Genomic DNA, 17,155 nt, shown 5'->3' with positions numbered 1-17,155 from the left:
AGGCATGCATGCCTTTTGGCCTACACAGACAGTTCCCAGAGAACAGCCTGCAGATGATGGTGCAGTCAGGAGCCAAAGGTTCAACCGTGAACACAATGCAGGTATGTGCAGAGGCGGGTTGGCAGCTTTACAGGTGTCAGCAAAGGCGGGGGATAGCAGGAGGTGGTTTCGGTTTGTTCCCTATGAAACATGGCAAGTACTGAAAAAGAGAAAAGCGTGTAGAAATCACTATAGGAGCTAACCACTGTTAACATGCCAATGTTAAAGGCAGATGTAGTTATGAATATGCAGATGGGATATGTACAACGTAGATACATATTGTAAATTTACAAACTGTACTATTGCATATATTCACGTTATATAGATACATTATGTACACTCATACAATTTTCACGTAATTTTGCATGATCTTTTCATCTTTTCTTTTCTTTTTCTTTTTTTTTTTTTTTTTTTTTTGAGATGGAGTCTTGCTCTGTCACCGGGTTGGAGTACAGTGGCGCAATCTCGGCTCACTGCAACCTCCGCCTTCCAGGTTCCAGAGATTCTCCTGCCTCAGCCTCCCGAGTAGCTGGGACTACAGGCACATGCCACCATGCCCAGCTAATTTTTGTATTTTTAGTAGAGCCGGGGTTTCACCATATTGGCCAGGATGGTCTCAATCTCTTGACCTCGTGATCTTCTCGCCTCGACCTCCCAAAGTGCTGGGATTACAGGCATGAGCCACCGTGCCTGGCCGATCTTTTCTTAATATTAAATTATAAACATTGTCCTAGAGATTTCTTAACCTTATACCTTGATGACCTTGAGAGGGTCTAAAGGCCCACCCCGTTGTCTGTTGAGTGTGACAACAGAAAGGCCGAAAGCTGTTAGGAAATCCCGACTACATCGAAACCTAGGTATACCGCTCTCTCCAACACACCGAGAGTATTAACAGGCAGCTTTCTAAGCAAACAGCTCAGTAGCTTGAGTTCCCATTTTGTTGTTGTTGTTGTGTTTTGTTTTGTTTTTAATTGAAAATAAGACAGAGTCTCCCTGTATTGCCCAGGGTGGTCTCAAACTTCTGGGCTCAAGGGATCCTCCTGTCTCAGCTCCGCAAAATGCTAAGATTATAGATGTGAACCACCACACCCGGCCCTGAGTTCCCTTTTGACTCTAGAATGTGAGGATCGCAGTAAATGGCTGTTTCCTGCAGGCCTCTCTTTCCCCCATCAGGACCCTCCAGTCCCTTACAGGTATAACATGAGATGCTTCTGAGACATGGCTCCTTTTATAGATAGCACCCATTTTCAACTGACCCCAAATGTGAAAATCCAGATCAGTCAACCAAAGGAAGGTATTTTTTTTTTTTTTTTCTTAAAATGGAAGCTTCCTGGTTTGTTTAGAAATGTAGGTTAGCCTTCAAGAACTCAGTTTCCATGCAGCTTTTCTTCAAGGTCAGATTATACTTTCCCTGCTGGGACAAAGCACTGTTAAACACACGTGGATCTTCAGTTTCCTGTGGGTTTCCTGTCCTCCAGATCTCGTGCCTGCTGGGCCAGATTGAATTGGAAGGTCGGAGACCCCCGCTGATGGCGTCTGGCAAGTCACTGCCCTGCTTTGAGCCTTATGAGTTCACCCCCAGGGCTGGTGGCTTTGTCACTGGCAGATTCCTCACCAGCATCAAACCTCCTGTATGTATTTTGGTTTTTCCATTTAGCTTTTTCCCTCATTTCTAGGCTTAATTGTAGGTGAACTATGACTGCCCTACAGGGTAGGGCAGAAGACACTGGGGGCTATTGTAGCTGTCGAGGTCAAAACGTCCTAGGAGATCAGGGAAGGGAGTGGCCTGTCTGGTCAGGAAAGGCTGCTGGAGGTGTTGGCCTGAGCCCCTCAGGAAGCACGCTGTCCTCACTGTCACCTTTGGGACTTGGGTCCATTCTCTGCAGGAGTTCTTCTTCCACTGCATGGCAGGACGAGAGGGCCTGGTCGACACTGCTGTGAAAACCAGCCGCTCAGGCTATCTCCAAAGGTAAAATGTATCTGCCGTGCCCCTTGAGGTAGGGTGCCAGGGCCCTTCAGCCCATCGTCTTTCACGTTATATCAACAGCTCGTTTAAGATTCCTTGGATGAAAAAACTTTTGGAAAGTTTCCATGAATGGTCTGAGACAGGAAGCAACAGACACTCTTCCCCTTCGCATGAGCTCAGAGGCTTATACAAAGGGCTCTGTGTTCTGAGGGTCTGCCATTCCCTGGGGGAAGCTGTGGCTGTGGGAGAAGGTCTTCGGCAGTGGCAAGCTTGTCTTGCTTCCTGGAAGGCTCAGCTGCCAAGACAGTAGTGACTAACGTTGAGCTCTGTCCCCACAGCTTGGGGTGGGGGGACAGTGACTCCTGGGAAGCCCCGTTAGGGTGGCAGGAGGGGAAACCTAGGCAGAGTGTCCGGAGAGGTAAGCAAAGGGGCTAGGACCAGGGCAGAGAGCAGGAGAAGTTGAGATAAAACTGAGGAGAAAGGCCGCCGGTGGAGGGATTCACATCAGCATGTGGTTCCCAATACGCCTTAGTGTCCTTGGCAATCCGTGGGCTGACCAAGTTTAAGAATGCTTGACAGCTCCCCTGCTTCGCCCGCCTTGTGGTTCTAAGGACACTGGTCTCTGGGGAGCTCTGCATTGTGGGAAGAGTGTAGGGTCAGGCAGTCATTTCAGCAGCTGGGGCTAGATGGAAGCCCAGGTCTAGGGGTGGCAGCCAAGCCTCTCAGTAACATGGCTGCAGCCTCCTCCTCTTAGAAAACCATCAGGAAATGCAGCCCCTGGCTGGGGACACTGGAGAAAGCCCAGATCCCGGGGCATTGGATCCAGCCTGTTCTGAAGTCTTGTTTGCCTGCAGAACAGCAGCCCCCCTTTCCCTCCCCTCCACTGCCCCCAACCCTCATCAGAGGCTGCCCTGGGAAGGTGATGGGCCGGCGGGGACTGAGCCAATGATGTCCTTACAGGTGCATCATCAAGCACCTGGAGGGACTGGTCGTGCAGTATGATCTCACGGTCCGTGACAGTGACGGCAGTGTGGTGCAGTTCCTGTATGGGGAGGATGGCCTGGACATCCCCAAGACACAATTCCTGCAGCCCAAGCAGTTCCCCTTCCTGGCCAGCAACTACGAGGTAGTGTGCTAGACCCCGGAGCCTGGGGGCTGAGCAGTGGGCCTCCCCCACTGAGGTTAGAGAACTGGAATGCACTGAGCTTTGCAACCCAGTCCAAGTGGCCATTGGAAAGTAGAGTGGGAAGGGTTTATAAGACACCAGTCAATGCCCTGAAACACTTGACAATTTCAAAGCCTGTGAACTTTCATCACCTGAGGTGGCTGGAGGGCACGAGCACCTCTGGAATCATACCTACTCTTTGGGGCCATTTGCCACGTGCGGGGCCCTCAGCTAAAGCACACTATCAATACTATCCGTTTTCCTCCTCACCGCAACCCAGGGAAGTAGGCATTACTCTGCCCATTTTGCAGCTGAGGCAACTGAGTATCAAAGCATAAGTAAACAATGGGTTAGTGGCAGAGCCAGCATTTGAACATGGGCCCATCAGACACAAACTCATGATTTTCATCGTATACCTTAATGCCTTTGTAGTGACCATCACTGTTGACTGGGCAGTTACCTCATTTGGCAGATAGGGAAACTGAAACCGATGTGACCTGTCCAAGGTCATCAAGCTGTGGTAGAATTGAGGGTTGTGCTCTGGTGCTGAGTCCTTTCCATCCTGGTTCCTATCCCCGAGGTTGGCCATCACTCTTCCCCTCTTCCTTTCTTCCCAGAAACTCCCTTGTGCTCCTGGAGGGGATCTGAGTGTGCTGCTTTCCTTCCTGTGTCTCTCTCTGCTCCCAAGACCGTTGGTTCCCAAATCTGGTTTGCACAAAGTGAGGGCCCTGATTAACAATGGATGCTCAGCCTCTCTGAGAGTGGGTGCTCGGCCCCATCATGAGGGCTCCACACCAGCTACTTGGGTCCCCTGAATTTGTGCTCCATGGCCCTCTGTCACGCCCTCATCTCTTTGATCTCATGTGTGTGATTTGTTTGTTTGTTTGTTTAGGTGATAATGAAATCACAGCATCTCCATGAAGTTTTATCCAGAGCAGATCCCAAAAAAGCTCTCCGCTACTTCAGAGCTATCAAAAGATGGCAAAGCAAGCACCCCAACACCCTGCTGAGAAGAGGTGCCTTCTTGAGTTATTCCCAGAAAATTCAGGAAGCTGTGAAAGCCCTGAATCTTGAGAGTGAAAACCGCAATGGCCGCATCCCCAGGACTCAGGAGGTGATGCAGGGAGGTGGTGTCCTTAATGTCCAGCACGTCCAGGCTTAGTCAGTGGGTGAGGGATGAGGGGCTGTTTTCCTAAGAGAAGGTAGAATCATGAACTCCAGCTTCGTTCACCGTCAGTCAGAACAGAATGGTTCTCAAATGGGAATGTAAGGTGGGGACTCTTAAGGGTATAGGCAGGGTTTGGGGGAACTAACTGGGGCCTGTGACTTTGGGTTCCCCACGATCCCAGGTATGAAGGAATGGGGAGCAGTCATGAGAAACGGAGAGGACAGCTATGTGCTAGGGCCACTGGATAGAGCCCTGGGTAGAGACCCACTAGAGGGGGGGTTGGGGATAAGTACCAGGATCCCCTTCCTCCTGGCTTTCCCTCTGCTGCTGGTGCCTCCCATCAGCCAAGCACACCTGGGAGCTGGAAGCAGGGGATCTCTTTGAAGCAGTCACTTTGGGACAGCCTTGAGGGCACAGAGCGTGTGAAAGAGCCTGGATCCAGAAATAACCGTGGATCCAGCACAGTGACTGCATCCTAGCTGGCCTGAGACAGTCGTGGCTTTGCCTCTTATCCTAGCCTAATCATAACAATCTCCTGTTTCACTCTAAAAGAAGCCCAGTTTGCTCAGTAAATTACATGCTCGTCCTTCCTGGGCTTGAGTGGGCCAGGATGAAGAGCTGCTAGGCTTGTAGTCAAGCAGGGTACCCTAGGACAGGTTGAAGTCTCTCCCCGTTTTAAATGGGGAGATGGTTTCTCACTGCAGTCAGGTTTCTTTCTGTCTCCCTTTATTCTCATTGGAAGCCAATGCTTTTGATCCCTCTTATGCTACTGGGTATCCCTCCCACATAGCTGAGACCCATCCTTCTGTTCAGATGCTGAGGATGTGGTATGAGTTGGATGAGGAGAGCCGAAGGAAATACCAGAAGAAGGCGGCCACTTGTCCTGACCCAAGTCTGTCTGTCTGGCGTCCTGACATCTACTTTGCGTCAGTGTCAGAAACATTTGAAACAAAGGTTGATGACTACGGTCAAGAGTGGGCAGCTCAAACAGAGAAGAGTTATGAGAAATCAGAGCTTTCTCTCGACAGGTATTGACAGTGATTTGTTGCACAACATGTGCAGGAGAATCTGCCTCCTAGCCCCTGCGTCCTAGCCTCTGCCCTACCCACTCCGGAAGAGGGATGCCTCCTGGGTTTGAGACTCCAGCTAGAGGGAGGGCAGTAAGACAGCCAGGGGCACCGCACAAGCCCCGAGGGCCCAGGAGTGAACAAGTGCAGGCAGGCAGGAGTGGACACCCCCATCTGGGCCAAGATAGGGATAGTGGTCTGCTAGGACAGGCTTGCACAGACAGTGTCTGCTCTCTTGGATTTGGTGTGGTGGGTGGGGCTGCCTGAGAGTCAGGGAATCTGGTTGCTGTTCACCTGCTGCCAACCGTGTGACCCAGGGCAGGTCATTCATGCCCAGGGACACCAGGTCTTAACTTTTCATGAGGCCTTGGATCTGATTACTCCAGTGATCCTTTGAGCTTTGGGTTCCCATTTGAAGGCCTTAGCTTGGACTAGTACAGACAGACAGACAGACACACACACACACACACTAGTACAGACACACACACACACACACACACACACGCACACACACACACAGTGTAGCTCAGTGCTCCTAGTGGCTGTTCTTACAGGGTCAGGCTTCATAGGAAAAATGGTTAGTAAATTACAGAATTGTGCAGCATGAATACTTCTGATGTGGTCTGCAGCCATTTGCACTAACTAAAAATATAAACGCTCTCATCACCCCCATCCCCATAATGGCTTAGCGAACCTCTTTCTAATTTTTATAGCAGGAGGTTTAAGCTGTCTCCAAATTGTCGTAATTGAGAAGAAAGAATGGATAAAGGAAAAAGTGAATAATGAACCCAGAAATTCTCCTGCTTAGGGGGCTTGTGGTAACAGGCCCAGAGTGGACATGTGACATTCTAGGGGCAAATATGAAGAGTCCAAGCATGAATGTCTAGAGCTTCAGCCACCCAGCTGAGATCTGTGCTGTGTAATTTCAGGACATCTCAGGGTCACTGGTGGGAATTTGAAGATTAGAGGGATCTTTTGCCTAGGAAAAACGAGTCCAGAAAGAGGTAGAGGTTTCAGGTTTCTGGTTTCGGGCAGCATTGACAGTCTGTGGTGTCTGTTCCTGACCCCTGCCACTACCCCCCCTCCCGACCCCCCACCGCCGTCTCTAGGTTGAGGACCTTGCTGCAACTGAAGTGGCAGCGCTCACTGTGCGAGCCAGGCGAGGCCGTGGGCCTGCTGGCTGCCCAGAGCATCGGAGAGCCCTCCACCCAGATGACCCTCAACACCTTCCACTTTGCAGGCAGAGGCGAGATGAATGTCACCCTGGGTATTCCAAGGTGTGGGGCACAAGGGAGCACGGGGTGGGGTCTGTGCTAGCCTCTCTTGGAGAAGGAGCCATTTAATGAGAGGGAGTGAGTGAGTGTGTGTGCGTGTGTGTGTGTGTGAGAGAGGGACAGGGTCTCACTAAAGTGGGGATCAGGGTTAGAATTTGCAGAGCCCAGCTGGATTCTTTGGTGCCTAGGCCTGGTAGGATCTCCATTTATCCCTCTGCCAACTCCTGCATCCAAGTTCCTGGGGATGCCCGTGAGACTGCACACTGCTGGGGGAAGGACTCAGGAACGTACATTGTTAACAAGCCCCACACAAGGTGCCTGGTTGCCCAACTCCAGGGGAACCATTCACATAGAACGTGCCCCCATGTGGCCCTGGGCCCTGGCCCTTCAGGTAAATATATGCGCTGGACAAGGGGAATGAGTGTGGGGTCAGACCCATCTGCATTCAGTCCCTGGTCCTGCGTTTTTCTAGCAGAAAGACTCTGGACAGGTACCTCACTTTCCAAACCTCAGGGGGTCCTTCTGTGGAAGGCCAGAGGCTGGGACCCCCTATACATCTGGGCAGTGAGGGCTGGCTGAGCTCAGCAGGAGCACGGTGGGTGCTAGTTGCCTTCCCTGCATGGCTTGTTCATTCAGTAAGCGTCAGCAGGCACCTGCTGTTTGCAAGGCACAGGTGATAGGAAACAAGAATCAGACAAAGCCCTGAGCACAAGGAGTGGGCACTCCAGGGAGGAAACTGACAGGGGAGTCCCTTACTGTTGCACACGGGACCAGAGCTGGGATTCTGTGATCTAGCATATTATCCCTGTGAGATCCCCAGGCCTCTCTCAGATCTCAGAACTCTGACATCATTAGGAGAAGCTGCACCCAAACAGAAGGTCTGGTTGCCACTCATGATTGGATGTGCCCTTATTCTGTGACAGGTTGCGGGAGATTCTCATGGTGGCCAGTGCCAACATCAAGACGCCCATGATGAGCGTGCCTGTGCTCAACACCAAGAAAGCCCTGAAGAGAGTGAAAAGCCTCAAGAAGCCACTCACCAGGGTGTGCTTAGGGGAGGTAACGTCTCTCCTTCCCGGGTTGCAGACGTGGTGAAGGCATGTTCCTATATCCTCCCCATGTGTGAAGAACAGGCTTTGCTTACTGCTCTGACCCTAGGCTCAGATTCCCACCAATGAGAGATAAGCTGTCTCTGCCAGGTGGTGAGCAGAGATGGATCAGGAAGCTTTTAAGAGAGTCGTTAGTTCCACAGCGTCCTCCTGTGCCTGAAAAATAAACCATTTCCTGAGTTTGCCTACCACCTCTTCTGAGGCCACTCCTAGGAGGTTCAGGCCACTCTCTGGAGGTGACTGCAGGCTGTGGGCCCCCCAGCAGATCCACACCAGTATAGCTCACCAGAGTTTCTTTGGGGTTTGGCCTGTGATCTCAGCTGCTGTCTCTGTAAACCTTTGGGCCTCGTAACCCACTCACATTGCACAGTCACCTAGGACCTGAACAAGTCAAGTTCTCTCTGTCTGTCTGGTTCCAGGTGTTGCAGAAAATTGACGTCCAGGAGTCCTTCTGTATGGAAGAAAAACAGAACAAATTCCGGGTGTACCAGCTGCGGTTTCAGTTCCTGCCACATGCATATTACCAGCAGGAGAAGTGCCTGAGACCCGAGGACATCCTGCGCTTCATAGAAACAAGGTCAGGGCTCAGGCTGTGATTGTCATTGACATTGACCCAGAGAATGCACTTGAACTGGGGCAGGAAGCACCTAGCCACAAGGCTCCTAGAGATTGAGTGCCTTTGCCCAAATGAGCCCTTCAAGGGAAGTGTTTAGGAAACAGAGGGCCTTGCAGCCTGATCTGGAAACCTGACCCCCAATCTGCCTTGTGGGTGTGACTTTATTAGCCACATGTCACTCCCTGAGCCCATTTCTTCTCTTGGGTTGACGTCAGGATTCTTATCTTCCGGGGCTTGCAGGCATTAAGACATGGAAATGTGGGTGTGGTAAAGAGAAGGGAACACCATCAAAGCAGTGCTTGTGTGGTGTCAGAGCAGCACATGCTGTTAATGTTTGCTAGGATGTTACTCCAGGCAGTATAATGTGGTTCCTGATACATTCAGATTCTGTGAATAATGAACAATGTGCGGGTGGCTTGCTGCCGTTAGATCTCCATTCTATAACCAGGATTGCCTCCAGAGAAATTCGAGTTCCTGTCCCGAGTTCCTGTCCAGCAGGGAAAGGAACTTTTGTCTCAAGTTCAAGTTACTGTTAGATATTTGAAAAGCAGAGGCCACAATGCTGAGTTCCAGGGAACAGGAGGATGGGCTTTTTGGGGACTGGGGCAAGCCTGGAGGGGCCCACGAAGCACTTTTGACTCACCCTAGACGGTGAAGTGTGAACACAAACAGGCTGCATAGTCCAGCAGGTGACAGGCCAGTGAAGCAGGCTTGGAGGCCCCCAGCAGACTGAAGAGTGTGGAACCTGTGTCAAGGGGCACCTGTTACCATGCAGGAATGGAGGCCGGGGGGGCCACATCTTGATTTAAAAAGAAAACAAGCTTCCCAATCCCTACTTTTTTTTTCTTTCTTGGGTCACTTGTTTACTTGCCTTTGCTTTTATATAATTGAGGTCTCCTGACTTTTAAACATCAGCAACTAATTCATGTGTTTTTAAAAGCCCAGTAAGGCCCAGATGGATCTCATCTGTTGCAGGATCTGGCCACAGGCCACTGACCACTGCCTCTAATCTAGACCAGTTCTTGGGTCTTCTGGGAGCTGCTGAGATAGAGAAGCAATGACAGAGCAGAAGCAGAAAGCTCCCTGCACTCAGCCATCCCACAAACACATACTGAGCCATGCCCATTCGTCACTGAGTCACAGGGGCAGGCGTGGGCAACACAGTACGACTTTTCTGCCCTCAGCCCTCTGCCCTCTCACCTTATGGGGCCTGGCCTCGAGGCAACCCTCTGTGCAGGTGGCATTTGGGATGGTGGGTCTTGGGGTGGAGGAGCTTGGATGTGAACTCAGTCCTTTGGATGGGGGTCACTGGCCAGGTGCTTCCTGCCCCAGTTCATGAGCCCTGGGTGAAGTTGTTGTTGGCTGGGCCTCAGGAGCACCTGCGTTGGTGCCGGCCTGGGCTGAGAACATTCCTTCTGTCGAGTGGTCCTCCATGCTATCTGGTAACTGGGCAGAGTGGCAGGGGAGTGCTGTGTGCACCCGCCTGCTGGCTCCTTAATTAACAGCGAGGAACGTAACTACCAAGTGCAGGGGGCGTTTGTGCTGGCCTGGCAGCGGTTTTCTGGGAAATGGGAATTCGGATTTCATGGCCTCTTGAGAATAACTAAGGGTGGGCGGAGTTAGATGTTCTGCCCCAGTTCTGTTCACAGGAGGCCCAGGCCTGCCCAGCAGGTAGGTTAGCACGAGGCCGTCGCCAGCCCATGCTGGGGTTCTTTTTACTTATATTACCTCATGGAATTGAAAATAGGAAATCACTTTTTAAGACTTCTTCCTGATGAGGGACAGCCCTGGCTTGTTCCCAGCCGTGAAGTACTTTTTCAACTCCTCCCTGTGTTTTGCTTGTGCACTTGAAAAGCCATGATAAATAAAGCCATGCGCAGTAGCTTTTGGTGGAGGTGGCCTCAAGGACTCAGCAGAATGGGGCTGAGGGGTTAGGCAGAGCTAAAAGATGAGGCAGTAGATGAGCAGGGTGCGGTCTGGACTCCCTTTGTCAGGCCCCAGGCAGCAGAGCAGCTGCGTTCAGGCCTCTGGCTGCCCACAGGAAATGGGAGGAAGTGTGAGTGCACTTTAAAAAGAGCAGCCAACCCCCAAGAAGCTTTTTCTCCTTCCTTTCTCCCTTCCCTCCCACTTCCTTCCTCTCTGCCACCCTCCTTTTCTTTTTCTTTGCTCCCACCCTCCCTTCTCCCAGCTGTGGGGTCATGAGACCCTTGACAGAGCCTGGAGAAAAAAAGCACGAGACAGATGGTTCCCTAGTAGAGCTATACAAGCGTAGAAGGCCCCCCAGATCTCTGCACTGGCACCCGTCACGTTGGCTGTTTGTGTAAATTGTCTGGCAGGTGGCCAGGGAGGTGAAGTGGAAAGAGCACTGAGCTAGGAGTTAGGGGCTGTAAGTTTTGGCCTCTGGTCCCCAGCCATGAAAAGACCCAGCTGACAGTCTGTAATTGTAGCTTCTGTGAATCTGACTTTCCAAAACAGCAGGTGGTGGAGCTGTTGCCAGGAGCATTCAGAAACCACCAGGGGTCATGTGCTCTGTTCGTAATTATTTACGTGGGATGGGAGGCTTCTCTGCCCCTGCCCCTCCTGTTCCCTTTCGGTTGCTACATTCTGATGAACTGCACAACCTTGAGAAGGCAGTCACTGTGGGCCATTAGTTCCCCTGCTCTTGGCAAAACCACAGAAGAGCAAATTGCACCTCCAGGAAAACTGGCACACTGGTCGCATGCCTACCACTTACTCACCAGGTGTTCATTCTGCCTCCTCACCTGCTTCCCTCCTACGTTCTCCACAAGTCCTGGTCACCAAAAGAGGCAGGGAAGGCAGAAAGCATCCCCAACTGGGGGAACCAGGGAGGGCTTCTTGGAGGAGTTACAGCTGCTGAGGCCTGGCCTTGAAGGATGAGTACAGCTTCAGTAGGTAGATATTGGCCAGGGAAGTTACTGGCAGAGTGAGCCGCTCAAGCAAAGGCCCAGAGGGTGCACGGGGTGGAGGGAGCAGATGGGCAGTTAGAGTTGAAGCCGGATGTGAAATGCTGGGGGCGAAAACATCAGAGCCGTGACATTGCCACAAGTTGAGACAGGCTGGGGCACCCAGCTGAGGGAAGCAGCCCTGTGCGTGGCAGCAGCTGAGCCCCGCACCCCCACTCCGCCTCATTCCATCTCCTCTGCTCTGCACAGTAGCCTCGGGCATGGAGTGAGAGTGATCGCATGTTGCAGATGAGATCAAGGCCCTCCTCTCCAGTCTATGGCAGGATCAGGACTTTAACCTGAACCTGTCCTTACAGAAACATCTCTCCTGCCCCCTCTTTCCAATGGGATTGTATCTTTCTAAAGTCAAGCCCGGCCTCCTCTCATCTGGCCATCCTGTTCCTGTCCCCAGTGCCTGGTAAACAAGCTCTTCTCTGGATTAATGGATGAGAGGGCTTTTTTTCTGCCAAGGGCAAACCACATATACCTTTAAAAAGTTAAAAAATAATATTGGGGTCCGGGTGCAGTGGCTTATGCTTGTAATTCCAGCAGTTTGGGAGGCCAAGGCAGGTGGATCACCTGAGGTCAGGAGTTCACAATCAGCCTGGCCAACGTGGTGAAACCCCATCTCTACTAAAACTAGAAAAATTAGTCGGGCATGGTGGTGCGTGCCTGTAATCCCAGCTACTCAGAAGGCTGAGGCATGAGAATCATTTGAATCCGGGAGGCGGAGGTTGCGTGAGCCGAGGTCGCACCACTGCACTCCAGCCCGGGGGATTAGAGAGAGACTCCATCTCGGGGTGGGGCGGGGGGGGGGGAAGAAAAACATAATAATAATATTAGGGAAGATGAGGGGCATTCTTTTGTTTTTAATGAGCAAAATAGTATACATTTGACCTGCCTACTTTTTCAAATGAAGACTCTAAGCTCCTTGAGGGCCTGGAGTCTGTCTTTTCGTCCTTGCTTTGCCACCAGGGCTGGCACATGCTGGGCGCAGTATAGGCGCTCAGAGAAAATGGGATGGCTGGCTGGATGTGTGAGGGACCCAATTCTCACAGTCACAAGCAGCCCTTTTTGGTGTGCTATTCTGGCCTGTTGGAAAAGACAGGCAAGGGGTTACATGAGGAAAGAAGTGGTATGGAGGGGACAGGGTGGATCCTAAGAAGACCTAAAAATAGATGGCTCTGGAGGAAGTGGCAGGGGGCCAGGTTCTGAGCTTCAGCTTGGTTCTTTTAAGTTCGTGTGGTTCTAACTTGTTGACACGATTCATTGCCACAAGCTAAGTTATCCCTGCCCTTCGAAATTTTGATGAGCCCTTCCGAAGTCCTTGTTCTTTCATCACATTGCTGGGGCTCCCACACCAAGGAGATGGGAATTCTCTGGCCAGAGCAACACCACCTTCTGGAGATGCTGCAGGTGGTGGGCAGGGGAAGGTCCTAGTCCTGGGTGGGGTTCCCCTCTCCTACAGTAGACTCTGCCTTCCTTGTTAGAGGGCGACCACAGCGGCACCTACAACTGTCCTTCACCAAGCACCCACTCTGCCAGGTGCTGTGAGAGGAATCAGACATAGGGTTGTTTCTCATCGTTAGCAAACAAGATTGCAGAATACATAGTAATTCCCATATTTTCTAGACAATGGGGCTTAAAGCTGAGGAAGCTGCCTGTCCTACTCATACCCCGGGAGTGGCAGTGCACCTATTGAGACCAGGCCTGTTGGGCTGTGGAACCGGTGTTCCTGACACGCCAGAGACGGTTCCAAAACGGCGGGTAGGGAAAAGTGAGCGGCTAGGAGAGGCTGGGCCTCCATCTCATGCACTAATCCCCTGTGGGAATCCCTCGGCGTCCTATCCCCGAAATGAGGGCAAGGCTGGACATGCTGGTACTGCACAGGGCTTTGTGGCTTTCTTCTTGTTTTAGATTCTTTAAACTTCTGATGGAATCCATCAAAAAGAAGAATAATAAAGCATCAGCCTTCAGGAGCGTAAATACTCGAAGAGCTACTCAGCGGGATCTGGACAACGCTGGGGAGTCGAGGAGGAGTCGGGTGAGTGAGTCCCCGAGGGTCGCTAGGGTCGCACAGGGAGAGCCCCCAGACTGGGCAGGCTCTGTGCCTATTCTGTGTGCTCCTCCAGCCCCGTCCTGGTGCTGGCCCATCTCCTGCCTATCTCAGCTTTTACCTGCTGTTCTGAGAGCCCAGAAGCAGCATTCACTTCTTGGCCTGATGGGTCAGGCAGGCGAGGCTGCCAGGCAGCATGGTGTAGCCAGCCCCGGGGCAGGCCTCCGCATCATAGCTCAGCTCTCCAAGACCCCGCCGTAAGTGGTCTTCATCCTGAGGTGGGGCTCGAGGTCATGGCGTGTGCTGAGGCTTTGAAAGTTCTTTTTCCGGTTTCCTTTGGCTCTGCCTTCGACTTGCCCAGGCAAGATGAACTGTGGCCCACCAGTGCACTGGCAGGGACCAGAGAGGTATCTGGAAGCAGAGAAGTTGGGCTGCAGTGACAAAAAGGGGAAGAAGAGGGAAAAACCAATGGGAGCAAAATAGTCCAGGAATGGATAATCAGACACCTGCCAGGAGACCCAGGAGCAGGCCAGACCTGAGGGTGGTGTGGGAGCAGGTCCCTGGGTGCCATCTGAGCCAGCAGTGAGCCTGCTCGGGTTGGGGGTGATGTGGACTGGGACTGCCCCCAACCAGCTCTGTGGTCTCAGTTGTGTCACCCTTCTCTGGGTCTGTCTCCTCACCCCTAAAATGAGGGGCTGGCCTACACCAGGGAAAATGCTAGGTCTCTCCTGCTCTGTGAGATCACCTGCTAGCTCACTCAAGCACAAGCGGGCATGGACTATCTTTAGAATGCTGCCTGGTCTTGATTCTTAATTCACCCACAAGGAGAGTATAAAAAACTAGGAGCCAAGTTCAGGATGAGAAAGGAAGAGATACTCAGAATTCCACAAGATAACCCTTCCTCCTCAACCCCACCTGCAACTGGGTTTGATCAAAAATATTTGGGACAATATTTGACACCATCTTCTTCTAAGAAAGCAAGTCCTGGCACTTTTTTTTTAATTTTTAGGAATGAAACTTTGCAAGTAAGTGGTGCATGTAAAGATGAGGACTGAAGGGAAGGAGGCCTGGGATCTGGGGCTGGACAGAGTTAGATGCCAGTGGACGGGTTGGGTTGGGTGGCAGTGGATGGAGAGTGGTGGCTGGATGGGGGAAGGGGTTAGAAGGGTGGGGCATGGATGGTTGGATGGGTTGGTGGGTGGATGGATGGATTCACTGAGCACTAGATATTGGAGTTAATCGTTTTCCTCCTTGCCCACAAACCACAGGGAGAGCAGGAGGGTGATGAGGAAGAGGAGGGGCACATTGTGGATGCTGAAGCTGAGGAGGGGGACGCCGATGCCTCTGATGCCAAACGCAAGGAGAAGCAGGAGGAGGAGGTGAGAGACCGTGTGTGGGGTGAAGGGGCTGTGGTCCCAGCCCCCTTCCCTGTTAACCTGGAGGGATTATCTCCCGGCACCCAGGCCACACCTCTGTGTCATGAACCCACAAGGAACCCTGAAGCAGCACCTGCCTGCCCAGCATACCTCTCTCTTGAGAAGATGGGGTTCATAGGGCGGGAATTTGGCACGGGTCCACTCTTGGGCTGCCTTTTAGATCTGGCCATCCCTGGACTTGAATCAGACTCAAGGACCTAGACAGGCTTCTGGCAAGAAAAAGTCAGGCTGCCTCTGGTTTTTACAATGAAAACATACCTCTCTCTCCTCCCGCAAACCAGTCCCCTGCTGTCATAGTGGCCGAGGGAACTTACTGGTGAGTGGGTGCACCAGCGAGGGCCGAGTGAGGGTGAGCTCCACCTCTGTGGGGGGCTCAGTGGGACAGACAGGTGGCATTCTGAAGGAAAAAGGAAGAAGAAAGACTAACCAGGCCGGAGCAGAGGAGTTGGGAGCGTGGAGCAGGTGGGGCCTGGGTAGCCCAGGCCAGCCAAGGCTTTGCGGGGGTCTTTGTTCCACAGGCAGAGTCCAGGTAGATGGTGGGGCCCCAAGTGACACAGCCTGTGCTCCCTTTTCTGCCAGGTTGATTATGAGAGTGAGGAAGAGGAGGAGAGAGAGGACGAGGAGAACGACGATGAAGACATGCAGGAGGAACGAAATCCCCACAGGGAAGGTGCTCGAAAGACCCGAGAGCAAGATGAAGAGGTGGGCTCAGGCGCTGAGGAGGACCCGTCCCTTCCCGCCCTCCTGACGCAGCCCCGGAAACCCACCCACAGCCAGGAGCCCCAGGGGCCCGAGGCCATGGAGCGCCGGGTCCAGGCTGTGCGTGAGATCCACTCGTTCATAGATGACTACCAGTACGACACGGAGGAGAGCCTGTGGTGCCAGGTCAGTGTGGCTGTGCAGGCCAGGGCTTGGGTGGTCGGTCCAGCTGGCCAAGTGCCTCTGTGGAAGGGGGCTGCTGAGCTCCCCTGCACAGCTGGGCAGGGGGCAGCCAACACTCCCCATGGTCTCCCGCTCGGAGCACACCCAGGCCTCCTGTTTGGGGCCTGTGAGAGTCATTTGTTCTTTGTAATCCCAGATCCCTTTAGGAATCTGGTGATAGCTATAAACCCTCTGCCCCAAAAAAGGGCCCACACATGTCATTTTCAAACCCCTAGTAAGCCAGTTCTCCCTGATCTTTCAAGACACATAGGACTGATTTACCAGGCCCTTTATGTACTTTCAAATACACCACCTCCTTTAATCTTCAGTACAACACATATGTTAACGTGGACCACATGTGTTGTAGAGACACTGTTCGTGCCCTCAGGCAGGGACACTTCAGTTCCCCACACGCACAGCCCATGTCACCATCTTTTTAGGGATTTCATGGTTCCCTTCAACCCTGGATGGTCTGGATGCCTAGACATGTGCACACGCTTACGCTTTGTCTTTCCTTTGATCCAGTTCAGTGGTTCCCAAGTGATGGGGTAATAACAAGAACCACTGATGGGATTTGCACACGTGAAACAACGTGTACTGTGCTCTGTGGTCTTTAAGGACATTAAGGGCAGTGCAGAGTGGATGTGAATCTCAGCGTTGCCACCGACAGCTGTGAAAACAACCCCACTGTTTCCCCCTGAATCTGGGGGACTGGAGATGGGTGACCTGTACACAGTTCAGCCATCTCCAGTGTTGAGACTACCTGCCGGCTTGCCCAGCAGGACCACCTTCCCCCCGCCAGGGAGTTCCTGAAAAGGTTTTGAAGGAGTCTCGCCTCAGTCCTCTTTGTGGGGACTGGGGTGGCTGTCACCCTACCCAGCTCTCCCTCCTTTTGCAGGTGACAGTGAAGCTCCCTCTGATGAAGATCAACTTTGACATGAGCTCCCTGGTAGTATCTTTGGCCCATGGCGCCGTCATCTATGCGACCAAGGGCATCACCCGGTGCCTCCTGAATGAAACAACCAACAATAAGAACGAGAAGGAGCTTGTGCTAAACACAGAAGGAATCAACCTCCCAGAGCTGTTCAAGTATGCAGAGGTAAGACAGGCTGTCTGCTGGCCTAGGACAAAGCATTAGCCCTCACCCCACGTTGTCTCAGGACCCGGCCACCGGGAGGCTCGCTCCAGCCGATTTACTCTGGCCCTTCCTGAGCCGTGCGTGCTTCCAGGCCACATTCCCCAAACCAAGTGTGCGTGCCCTCGTCCGCCTCCCGGGGATTCTGGGGCATGTTAGCCTCATTCAGGTCCCCAGTGAAGCACCGTGCTGAACTTATCCAACCCAGAGTTGCCCGGGCTAATTTGAGTAGAGTTTTTT

The 17,155-nt window shown here is 52.4% G+C and overlaps 1 protein-coding gene and 1 long non-coding RNA gene across 4 annotated transcripts in view; one reads left to right on the top strand and one right to left on the bottom strand.

Moving 5' to 3' along the window:
* POLR1A (RNA polymerase I subunit A) overlaps nt 1-17,155 on the top strand; it is a 79,970-nt gene that overhangs the window by 57,174 nt on the left and 5,641 nt on the right. Inside the window, 13 exon segments of the mRNA XM_055243591.2 lie at nt 3-101; nt 1,518-1,670; nt 1,926-2,008; nt 2,966-3,131; nt 4,063-4,284; nt 5,152-5,366; nt 6,515-6,682; nt 7,603-7,738; nt 8,208-8,365; nt 13,285-13,411; nt 14,692-14,802; nt 15,439-15,744; nt 16,679-16,879. Coding sequence (XP_055099566.1) covers nt 3-101; nt 1,518-1,670; nt 1,926-2,008; nt 2,966-3,131; nt 4,063-4,284; nt 5,152-5,366; nt 6,515-6,682; nt 7,603-7,738; nt 8,208-8,365; nt 13,285-13,411; nt 14,692-14,802; nt 15,439-15,744; nt 16,679-16,879 — 2,145 coding nt within the window.
* On the bottom strand, nt 96-13,875 carry LOC129463085 (uncharacterized). Of its 3 annotated transcripts, none has more exons than XR_008651001.2 (5): nt 13,545-13,875; nt 9,048-9,149; nt 8,075-8,239; nt 7,720-7,944; nt 96-199 (listed from the first exon to the last, which is right to left on the bottom strand). It is a non-coding gene; the product is annotated as an uncharacterized lncRNA (long non-coding RNA). The 3 variants fall into 3 exon arrangements; XR_010115611.1 differs by lacking the exon at nt 13,545-13,875 and adding an exon at nt 11,167-11,571; XR_008651002.2 differs by lacking the exon at nt 13,545-13,875 and adding an exon at nt 9,605-9,837.

Source organism: Symphalangus syndactylus, chromosome 14 (genome assembly GCF_028878055.3).
Source record: "Symphalangus syndactylus isolate Jambi chromosome 14, NHGRI_mSymSyn1-v2.1_pri, whole genome shotgun sequence".
NCBI classification, from domain to species: Eukaryota; Metazoa; Chordata; class Mammalia; order Primates; family Hylobatidae; genus Symphalangus; species Symphalangus syndactylus.
This window is presented reverse-complemented; position numbering and strand designations above follow the sequence as displayed.